Here is a 12,424-nt window from a genome sequence, read left to right as displayed (position 1 = left end):
CTCTTCCAGAACTCTGAGGTAAATCTAGGGTCACGATCAGACACAATCGACACGGGCACACCATGAAGTCTAACAATCTCTGCAATGTAATCCTCGGCATACTGAGACATCGAATACGTCGTCTTGACTGGGAGAAAATGCGCTGACTTGGTCAATCTATCAACAATGACCCAAATGGAATTGAAACCCTTCCGCGTCCTGGGTAAACCAGTCACGAAATCCATAGTGATATGCTCCCACTTCCACTGAGGAATCGGCAAAGAAAGCAATGTCCCAGCAGGTCTCTGGTGCTCAATCTTTACCTGCTGACAAGTAAGGCACTGAGAAATGAACAAAGCAATATCTCTCTTCATACCTGGCCACCAGTAGAGTCGACGAAGATCCTGATACATCTTCGTACTGCCTGGATGAATCGAATAAGGTGCGGTATGAGCCTCTGTCAAGACATCTCTACGAATATCGTCGCCAGAAGGAACACAAATGCGGCCTCTGAAAGTTACCAAATCATCACCATTCAGACTAAACTCTGAATTCCCTTTAGCCTCGGCTCTAGCTCTCAACTCTGCCAACTGAACATCAGTCGACTGCTCTCTACGGATCCTGTCCGTCAATGTAGATCGAATGACCAACGCTGAAAAGCGAGCAATGGTCCCTGGAATCACCAGATCAATCTCCTCTCTCTGCAAATCCATCAACAATGGTCTCTGAATCAAAGAACTCAATGAAGCACTCGACTTGCGGCTCAAAGCATCAGCCACAACATTCGCCTTCCCTGGGTGATAACTGATCGTCACATCGTAATCCTTGACAAGCTCTAACCACCTCCTCTGTCGCATATTGAGCTCTTTCTGCGAGAACAGATACTTCAAACTCTTGTGGTCTGTGAAGATCTCACACTTTTCGCCATACAGATAATGTCTCCAAATCTTAAGGGCGAAAACCACAGCTGCAAGCTCCAAATCGTGCGTCGGATAATTCTTCTCATAATCCTTCAACTGGCGAGACGCATAGGCAATGACCTTACCTCGCTGCATCAACACTGCACCAAGGCCTCTCTTCGACGCATCGGTATAGACCACAAAATCCTCTGAACCACTGGGCAAAGAAAGAACAGGAGCTGTCGTCAATCTGTCCTTCAACTCCTGAAATGCACTCTGGCAATCGATAGACCACTCGAACTTCACAGTCTTCCTCGTCAGATTGGACAATGGCAGGGCAATCTTGGAGAAACCTGAAATGAAACGACGATAGTAACCCGCCAAACCGAGGAAACTGCGTACCTCAGAAACAGTGGTAGGAATAGGCCAACTCCGAATCGCCTCTATCTTCAACGGATCAACAGCAATGCCATCTCTCGAAACCACATGGCCTAGAAAAGAAATCTGATCTAGCCAAAACTCACACTTCTTCAACTTGGCAAACAACCTCTTCTCTCGCAACAACTGAAGCACCACTCTGAGATGCTCTGCATGAAGCTCTCTGGATTTGGAATAGATCAGGATATCGTCGATGAAAACAATAACGAAGCTATCCAGATAAGGCTTGAACACACGGTTCATCAGATCCATGAAGACTGAAGGGGCATTGGTCAACCCAAAAGACATGACAAGAAACTCATAGTGACCGTACCTGGTCCGGAAAGCTGTCTTAGGGATATCAGACTCCCTAACCTTCAATTGATAGTAGCCAGACCGAAGATCAATCTTCGAGAACACAGTAGCACCATGGAGCTGATCAAACAAATCATCTATCCGAGGCAACGGATACTTGTTCTTGACAGTTACTTTGTTAAGCTCCCTGTAGTCGATACACAGTCGCAAAGAACCATCCTTCTTCTTGACAAATAGAACCGGAGCTCCCCAAGGCGAAGAACTCGGACGAATAAAGCCCTTGTCTAAAAGATCCTGCAACTGAGTCTTCAACTCCTTCATCTCGGTAGGGGCCATCCGGTACGGAGCCTTAGAAATAGGAACCGTACCTGGAGCTAAATCGATCACAAACTCAACATCTCTATCCGGCGGCAAACCCGGAACATCATCCTCAAACACATCAGCAAACTCTCTCACCACATCAATATCATCTACATTCAACTTAATCAATCTATCAACATCCACAATAGAAGCAAGAAACCCATCGCAACCTCTACACAACAATCTCTCAGCCTCAAAGCAAGAAATAAAAGGAAGGACCAGCGAAGTACCTGTGCTGGCGAGCGCTCCTCCCTGGCCATCATCTGCAAAAGTCACCTTCTTAGCAACACAATCGATAACTGCACGGTAAGTCGAAAGCCAATCCATGCCAAGAATAACATCGAAGGCAACCATAGGGATAACAATCAAATCAGCGAATACAACTCGCTCCTCAATACGAACAGGGCACGCAAAGACAATTGATGTCGGGCACAAGACATCCCCCGAAGGTAAAACAACATTAAGCTGAATGGGAAGAACAGAAGGAACTATACCCAAAGATCTCAAAAATAATTCAGACATAAAAGAATGAGTAGCACCAGTATCAATCAAAGTAGTAGCTACTCTGCCTGAAATCAAAATAGTACTAGAGATCAATGAAGAATCACGATTAATACCTTCCTTGGTCATCGCAAAGATACGACCCTGCACCTTCCCTTGGCTATCTCCCCTCGGGCAATTCCTAGCAACGTGGCCCGCCGCGCCACAACGAAAACAAGTATGAGTGCCCAATCTGCACTCTCCTCGATGATGCTTACCACACTTTGGACACAGTGGCTTCTCGGGATCAAATGGAACTGGCGGTGGTCTAGAACTCGGCTCCATCTTGCCCTTGCCCTTGAAACGATCCCTTCCCCTCTGATTCGAACCCTGGCCTCTCTGAGCAATGGCCTGGTGTCTCTCCTGCCTCTCCCTGGCGATGTCCTTCTCATCTTGCTCGGCCAACAATGCTTTGGACACAATCTCCTTGAAAGTAACAGCTTTGGACATGTTGATATCACGACGAATCTCCGCTCTAAGGCCTCGAATGAAATGAGCGCCCTTGTCCTTGTCGTTCGAAGCAATATACGGAGCAAATAGGCAACCTTCCTCAAACTTCAGAATATACTGGCCAACATCCAAGCTCCCCTGTCTAAGTTCCAAGAACTCCGTAACCTTCCTCGCTCGAAGTGCGTCGGGGAAATACTTGTCGTAGAACAAGTCAGCGAACTCTGACCACTTCAGTGTCGCAACATCAACTCCAACTTTCGTAGCATTCCACCAAATGCGGGCAGCCTTAACCAACATGAACACTGCACAGCTAATCCTGTCTTTGTCCTCATACTGGAGATGATCGAAGATAGCTTCAAGCGCCTTGACCCACTCGACAGCAACTAGAGGATCGGTGCTACCTGCGAATTCCGGTGGATCCATTCTCTTAAAAGAAGAAAAGACGGCATCAGTGCCAACAGCCTGAGCAACTTGACCTCTCACTTGGCCTCGACCCTGTCCTGCTCCTTGCAATCTGAGCAACTGCTGAATCTGATCGCTATGCACCTTAGCCTGCTCCTTAAGCAACTTGCCGAACTCGTCGACAACTCTCGAGGAGGAACTATCCTCACCCTCTGCCGCCTTACGCTTAGGAGGCATACTCTACAATTGCTCACAAGACACAATCAATATATAACAATGAATAGATAGATGCAAGAAAACATACCCGGACAGTTGAAAGTAGACGAAGTCATATGCATTGGTCCGAAGAACACCGCTCTGATACCACTAAATGTGACACCCTGACCCGTTACAATTAAAATACAGCGGAATTTAAAATTTTCTTTCAAACATGGAAGGAGTTTCAAAATACATTTTATAAAAGTGTTTACAAAATAACAACATGATCATTCCAATGACATAACAAAATACAAAATATCATTAGTGTGATCATGTTACAAAATGGTACAAAATAATCATCCTTCCAATCTTCGTATGCATATGACCCCCATCCACAGTCAACGTCCCGGTCCGTCGCTCTTATCTGCATCACATGAAAATAACTGAAATGAGAATAAATCTCAGCAAGTGGAACTCTTACATAGCAATGATACATAATATACACTGTAAAACATGACTTTGAAATCATAAATACCATCAACTCTGAAACATGAATAACGTAGCAATAACTGTAGCAATAGCAATGGCAATAGATAGCAAAACGATGGTATTTCTCTTTTCTCTGGTTGGATTGATATCAATAGTATCTGTGACTGTGGTTGCCAATATCCCATCGATATAAATCGATAACTGTGAGGGGATAAAAGCCTATGGTCGATGATCATCTAATTGCATGTAATGCTATGGCTATGATTAATCAATCCAATAAAACATTTGAATTCTCAATAGCATTTAAGGCCGTCGTTTCGCAATCTCATAATATCTCTTGTATTCCCTTTATAACAATGGTGAGACATCAATGCCTCCAATAGATAATCAATGAAATCAATACATAACAATGGATCAATGGAAGGGAATAACACTTTGAAACCTTTAAAACACAATACATATAATATCATGTGAGCAAAAAGGATGAAATTCCACTTACAAACCAATAGAACACCTCCAACTATACTCTTGGTACACCACCTACAACAATAATCCATAAATAACACCAATATCAAGACTAAATCCAAGAGTCCATGCTAAATAATCCATAGAACCATCAAAACATCAAATCCAAAATAACCCTTAACTCGAAACCTCATTAGAATCGCACCAAAAACTTACCTAAGCTTCCTTATACCACGGAGAACGATGATCTCAAGTCGGAAATCCAAATAACTCCAAGAATCAAAGGTAGGAAGCTAAAGAAATGGATGAAAACCCTTGCCAATGGAGAGAAAATCGGTAAAGAAGAGAAGGAATAGGATAAGGTATGGCCAACAACTCCCAAAAAGTAGCTAAATATCTCGCCCATACTTACACCGCGGGTGCGCCAACACAAGCACCGCGGGTGCGCTAAGCTCACGGCAACCAAAATAAATCCCATGCACGAACACCGCGGGTGCGGTGCTACAATTACCGCGGGTGCGGTCTCACCGCGGGTGCGGTCCTTGCACTGCCGCGGGTGCGGTGATGCCACGGCCCTCCAAAACCAAAATCATGAATAGTACACCGCGGGGGCACTCATCTAAGAGCGCGGGTGCACTCTACTCACGGCAATGAACAGTAACAAAACAACTAAAAATCGATTCGAAACGCTGAAACGAACAATCAACACCAACTAACACCTCAAATAAATAATAACCAATAATACTATAGCCCAAAACACAACTATAATCATCTAATCACATAACCCAATTAACACAATAAAGCTTAAACCGTACCGTACACCGGGCTCGGCTATTACACTTAAACTATTGTTTTCTGGTCGCGATGTTAAATTCTTGAGTTGCTTTTGGAAGACTTTATGGGCTAAACTTGGCACAAAATTGTTGTTTTCTACTACTTGTCATCCTCAAACGGATGGACAAACTGAAGTTCTCAACAGAACTTGGGGAACACTTTCGCGTGCTATTCTTAAAAAGAACTTGTATTGACATTTCTATGGACTTTATTTTGGGGTTGCCTAGGACTAGGAGGGGGAGGGATTCTATTTTTGTTGTTGTGGATAGATTCTCTAAGATGGCACATTTTATAGCTTGTCATTAAACCGATGATGCTTCAAACATTGCGGATTTGTTCTTTAGAGAAGTCGTTAGGTTGCATGGCATGCCTAGGACTATTGTTTTCTGGTCACGATGTTAAATTCTTGAGTTACTTTTGGAAGACTTTATGGGCTAAACTTGGCACAAAATTGTTGTTTTCTACTACTTGTCATCCTCAAACAGATGGACAAACTGAAGTTGTCAATAAAACTTTGGGAACACTTTCGCGTGCTATTCTTAAAAAGAACTTGGATTGACATTTCTATGGACTTTATTTTGGGGTTGCCTAGGACTAATAAGGGTAGGGATTCTATTTTTGTTGTTGTGGATAGATTCTCTAAGATGGCACATTTTATAGCTTGTCATAAAACCGATGATGCTTCAAACATTGCGGATTTGTTCTTTAGAGAAGCCGTTAGGTTGCATGGCATGCCTTGGACTATTGTTTTCTGGTCGCGATGTTAAATTCTTGAGTTGCTTTTGGAAGACTTTATGGGCTAAACTTGGCACAAAATTGTTGTTTTCTACTACTTGTCATCCTCAAACGGATGGACAAACTGAAGTTGTCAAGAGAACTTTGGGAACACTTTCGCGTGCTATTCTTAAAAAGAACTTGGATTGACATTTCTATGGACTTTATTTTGGGGTTGCCTAGGACTAAGAAGGGGAGGGATTCTATTTTTGTTGTTGTGGATAGATTCTCTAAGATGGCACATTCTATAGCTTGTCATAAAACCGACGATGCTTCAAACATTGCGGATTTGTTCTTTAGAGAAGTCGTTAGGTTGCATGGCATGCCTACGACTATTGTTTCTGGTAGCGATGTTAAATCCTTGAGTTACTTTTGGAAGACTTTATGGGCTAAACTTGGCACAAAATTGTTGTTTTCTTCTACTTGTCATCCTCAAACGGATGGACAAACTGAAGTTCTCAACAGAACTTTGGGAACACTTTCGCGTGCTATTCTTAAAAAGAACTTGGATTGACATTTCTATGGACTTTATTTTGGGGTTGCCTAAGACTAAGAACGGTAGGGATTCTATTTTTGTTGTTGTGGATAGATTCTCTAAGATGACACATTTTATAGCTTGTCATAAAACCGATGATGCTTCAAACATTGTGGATTTGTTCTTTAGAGAAGTCGTTAGGTTGCATGGCATGCCTAGGACTATTGTTTCTGGTCGCGATGTTAAATTCTTGAGTTAATTTTGGAAGGCTTTATGGGCTAAACTAGGCACAAAATTGTTGTTTTCTACTACTTGTCATCCTCAAACGGATGGACAAACTGAAGTTGTCAAGAGAACTTTAGGAACACTTTCGCGTGCTATTCTTAAAAAGAACTTGGATTGACATTTCTATGGACTTTATTTTGGGGTTGCCTAGGACTAAGAAGGAGAGGGATTCTATTTTTGTTGTTGTGGATAGATTCTCTAAGATGGCACATTTTATAGCGTGTCATTAAACCGATTATGCTTCAAACATTGCGGATATGTTCTTTAGAGAAGTCGTTAGGTTGCATGGCATGCCTAGGACTATTATTTCTGGTCACGATGTTAAATTCTTGAGTTACTTTTGGAAGACTTTAAGGGCTAAACTTGGCACAAATTTGTTGTTTTCTACTACTTGTCATCCTCAAACGGATGGACAAACTGAAGTTCTCAACAGAACTTTGGGAACACTTTTACGTGCTATTCTTAAAATGAACTTGGATAGACATTTCTATGGACTTTATTTTGGGGTTGACTAGGACTAATAAGGGTAGGGATTCTATTTTTGTTGTTGTGGATAGATTCTCTAAGATGGCACATTTTATAGCTTGTCATAAAACCGATGATGCTTCAAACATTGCGGATTTGTTCATTAGAGAAGCCGTTAGGTTGCATGGCATGCCATGGACTATTGTTTTCTGGTCGCGATGTTAAATTCTTGAGTTACTTTTGGAAGACTTTATGGGCTAAACTTGGCACAAAATTGTTGTTTTCTACTACTTGTCATCCTCAAACGGATGGACAAACTGAAGTTCTCAACAGAACTTGGGGAACACTTTCGCGTGCTATTCTTAAAAAGAACTTGTATTGACATTTCTATGGACTTTATTTTGGGGTTGCCTAGGACTAGGAAGGGGAGGGATTCTATTTTTGTTGTTGTGGATAGATTCTCTAAGATGGCACATTTTATAGCTTGTCATTAAACCGATGATGCTTCAAACATTGCGGATTTGTTCTTTAGAGAAGTCGTTAGGTTGCATGGCATGCCTAGGACTATTGTTTTCTGGTCGCGATGTTAAATTCTTGAGATACTTTTGGAAGACTTTATGGGCTAAACTTGGCACAAAATTGTTGTTTTCTACTACTTGTCATCCTCAAACGGATGGACAAACTGAAGTTCTCAACAGAACTTTGGGAACACTTTCGCGTGCTATTCTTAAAAAGAACTTGGATTGACATTTCTATGGACTTTATTTTGGGGTTGCCTAGGACTAGGAAGGGGAGGGATTCTATTTTTGTTGTTGTGGATAGATTCTCTAAGAGGACACATTTTATAGCTTGTCATAAAACCGATGATGCTTCAAACATTGTGGATTTTTTCTTTAGAGAAGTCGTTAGGTTGCATTGCATGCCTAAGACTATTGTTTCTGGTCGCGATGTTAAATTCTTGAGTTACTTTTGGAAGACTTTATGGGCTAAACTAGGCACAAAATTGTTGTTTTCTACTACTTGTCATCCTCAAACGGATGGACAAACTGAAGTTCTCAACAGAACTTTGGGAACACTTTTACGTGCTATTCTTAAAAGGAACTTTGATTAACATTTCTATGGACTTTATTTTGGGGTTGCCTAGGACTAAGAAGGGGAGGGATTCTATTTTTGTTGTTGTGGATAGATTCTCTAAGATGGCACATTTTATAGCTTGTCATAAAACCGATGATGCTTCAAACATTGCGGATTTGTTCTTTAGAGAAGCCGTTAGGTTGCATGGCATGCCTTAAACTATTGTTTTCTGGTCGCGATGTTAAATTCTTGAGTTGCTTTTGGAAGACTTTATGGGCTAAACTTGGCACAAAATTGTTGTTTTCTACTACTTGTCATCCTCAAACGGATGGACAAACTGAAGTTGTCAAGAGAAATTTAGGAACACTTTCGCGTGCTATTCTTAAAAAGAACTTTGATTGACATTTCTATGGATTTATTTTGGGGTTGCCTAGGACTAAGAAGGGGAGGGATTCTATTTTTGTTGTTGTGGATAGATTCTCTAAGATGGCACATTTTATATTGTGTCATTAAACCGATTATGCTTCAAACATTGCGGATATGTTCTTTAGAGAAGTCGTTAGGTTGCATGGCATGCCTAGGACTATTATTTCTGGTCCCGATGTTAAATTCTTGAGTTACTTTTGGAAGACTTTAAGGGCTAAACTTGGCACAAATTTGTTGTTTTCTACTACTTGTCATCCTCAAACGGATGGACAAACTGAAGTTCTCAACAGAACTTTGGGAACACTTTTACGTGCTATTATTAAAATGAACTTGGATAGACATTTCTATGGACTTTATTTTGGGGTTGCCTAGGACTAATAAGGGTAGGAATTCTATTTTTGTTGTTGTGGATAGATTCTCTAAGATGGCACATTTTATAGCTTGTCATAAAACCGATGATGCTTCAAACATTGCGGATTTGTTCATTAGAGAAGCCGTTAGGTTGCATGGCATGCCATGGTGACGTGAATCTTGACACGAATAAATAGCAAACACGATTAAACAATCGCACCCTCTATTCAATTACGATAACAAGACTCGTGTGTTTTCCCGATCTTTGAAACAAGTAATGGATAGGTGTGATATTCACCTCTAAACTAGCAAGAGTTTAGCAATAAATAAACACGAGTATAACAATCGCGTTTCAAGAGAACCTCCAAAGAACCCGCCCTTGGCAACCCTCGTGAAAATCGATCGACAAACGCCACAAAAGATTAATCTTTTGATAAGTTTGATTTGATACAACGCAAAAGTTATAACGAAACTTAAGCTTGTGTTTGAGAGAATTCTCAAAGAAGTTTTTTTATAAAAACTCAATCAATGAACAAAAGTTAAATTGTTTGTGGTATTCTAGCCTATATATAGGCAACAAACCCTAAATATCAAAGATATCAAATCAAGTTACCAACATAATAAAAACTCTAAATTAAGTAAGAAATCTGCGCCAATACGTATGGGACACGGACCCCGTGTATTCCTCCGGGTGAAGGTCCGTGTACACTCGGCAAAATTACTCTCCGGGAAACAAAGGACACGGACCCCGTGTCGAGGTCCGGAAGGGGGTCCGTGTAGGCACTGTAATTTTCATGGCTCGAAAGTAGTAGACACGGACCCCGTGTACAGGTCCGTGCTCGGGTCCGTGTAGGCTCGGAATTTCTCTTCCTCAAGTGTAATGGACACGGACCCCGTGTACTGGTCCGTGCTTGGGTCCGTGCAGCCTCGGTTCTTCAAAATAATGCTTGAATAATGTTCCTTCGGCTTTCCAACGTGCTTCCATGCATCACGAGCCCTTCTCCCTTGCTTATCAATAATTTGAACACCATGCCCGGCCACGTTCACATCATACTCCCCTTCTTCAAAAAGATTTGTCCTCAAATCTTGCCCCACTGCACAAAAACGAAGCAAGTTAGTAATAAAATTAATCAAATTATCAACATGCTTACCTTTCAATTTAAGTTCGTAGGCGCTATGGTTAGCTCGCTCCATTAACACTGGAAACTCCAACATTAGCGTTGTCTTTCCTATAAACTCGTCAGCTTTACCAAACATTAAATAACAAATGACACCAAATAACATCAGCAAGATATTATTAAGTATCACAAAAATCAGATTTCTCCCCTTCTTAGACCTAGTCAACACACAAATGATATCCATACACGTGTACGACCATAGCTCACTAGGAATAAGACATAGTTCATGCACGATATAAGAATCTAGGCAAAATGTCAATCTCTTATATGCAATGCATGCCTCACAATCCCACTCAACATACCTCTTCATATGCAACCAACACATATAATCATGCATTTTATCAAAGATAAAAACACCACTATATGCATCACTAGTACATAACCCATGCAATGAATATAGAATGAAGAATTTATTCTCCTTAAAATTGTACTCATTATGCATATAAAAATTCTTACATTCATTCATGCTCTTCCCAAAGTCTTCACCAAACAAGTAGGAATCATGCAAATAGAACACACTAGGCGTACTACCCATGTAAACATTTAACTCATCACAAAGATTTGAACATAATGCATACAATTCATTGTCATAACAAAAACTCATCAATTTGACAACTTTTGAAAAATCACAATCACTAACATTTAGATTTGATCTATTCAATATTTCATCATCCTCCAATCTATGACTCCTAGGGACAAAGGTTAATTCACCGTTAGACCATTTAGATATCCCACTCTCAACTCTCTCACCAAACTCTTGAATACAACACAACAAGGAAATAAGATAAGAACGAAAGTCATACCTCAAGGTTGTTGCGTTGGCAACTATGCTTACCTCACGGTGATTGCTCTCAACACCAAATGGATCGTCCCATTGCATTTTTACACCTCCCACATTTGCTCGTCTCCTCATCACAACTTCATCATAACCCTGCAAATGAGAAATAACAATGCTCGGGATTGAACCGGCTATATCGTTACTAGGTATATAAATCTCATCTTTGTACAAAGGTACTTGAAGAGATTTATAAAAAATTAAATCACACTCATACTCACTCTTTTCACTCTCTTGGGCCTTAAAATCATTTTTCTTTTCTTTTTCTGTTTCTTTTTCTTTGGCCTCTTTTTCTTTTTCTTTTCTTTCTATGGCCATCTCACTCTTTTGATCACTCATTCTTTTCGGCCATTTCATTTTTTTTTCTCTTTCAACTCATGACAAATTGATTCATCAATACAAATTTCATTCGTAGGCAGTTGAGCAAAAGAAACAACTTGCACATCATCTAATAACTCACCCTCCACAGCACAACACTCAATACTCAAGTCAGAAGTTAGTGGAGTACCAACCTTCTCAATTCTCTCAACCCCCACTTTAGATTTGACATCAATTGGCGGTTTTACTACAGTCATCTCCTCCTTTGGACATTGGGTGATATAATGCCCAAACTCTAAACACCAACAACATATAATATCACAAGTACTAGAATTTGAATTTTTAAATGTACCTTGATATTCATATTTGCTAGCTTCACGTCTTGACTCCTTCTTCTTGGCCTACCGCAGTGTTTCTCTTCCAAGCTCGTCCTCCAAGTGGATGCCCATGAATCATCATACAAGCCATGCTCATCTCTCCTACCACCTCTCCTATTATTGTGATTTGGAACAAATTGTTTCCTCATCACCCTTTTCATCTCATCCCACGTAACTATAGGGTCATCCCCACATCGTCTCCTACGTGTTACTAACTTATCCCACCAAGTACTAGCATAGTCGGTAACTCACTGCAAGCTCGTCTTACCTTCATTGCTTCGGTATAATCCTTCTGTCTCTCAAATACACACTCCATTCTCTCTTCCCACTCAAGGTACACCTTTGGATCGGCTTCCCCACTGAAAAATGGAATTGTCATCTTCGTACCACTCAGTCTATACCCTTCTCGGCTTCTATACCCCTTATCCTCATCAAATCTCCTATAACGATCCATGTTCAACAACGTATCTCCTCCGACTCTACTACCTCGCCTTATCTCATAAATATGCACATAATAC

The 12,424-nt window shown here is 40.9% G+C and overlaps 1 protein-coding gene across 1 annotated transcript in view; it reads left to right on the top strand.

Moving 5' to 3' along the window:
• Positions 1-10,462, top strand: part of LOC140839047 (uncharacterized) — a 59,313-nt gene extending 48,851 nt beyond the window's left edge. The window contains exon 7 of the mRNA XM_073205679.1: positions 10,383-10,462. Coding sequence (XP_073061780.1) covers positions 10,383-10,462 — 80 coding nt within the window. The remainder of the gene's footprint in view (positions 1-10,382) is intronic.
• Positions 10,463-12,424: the final 1,962 nt, after the last annotated feature.

This window comes from Primulina eburnea, chromosome 8, assembly GCF_022965805.1.
Source record: "Primulina eburnea isolate SZY01 chromosome 8, ASM2296580v1, whole genome shotgun sequence".
NCBI lineage: Eukaryota > Viridiplantae > Streptophyta > Magnoliopsida > Lamiales > Gesneriaceae > Primulina > Primulina eburnea.
Note: the sequence above shows the minus strand (reverse complement) of the source record. Positions and strands in the feature narration are given on the sequence as shown.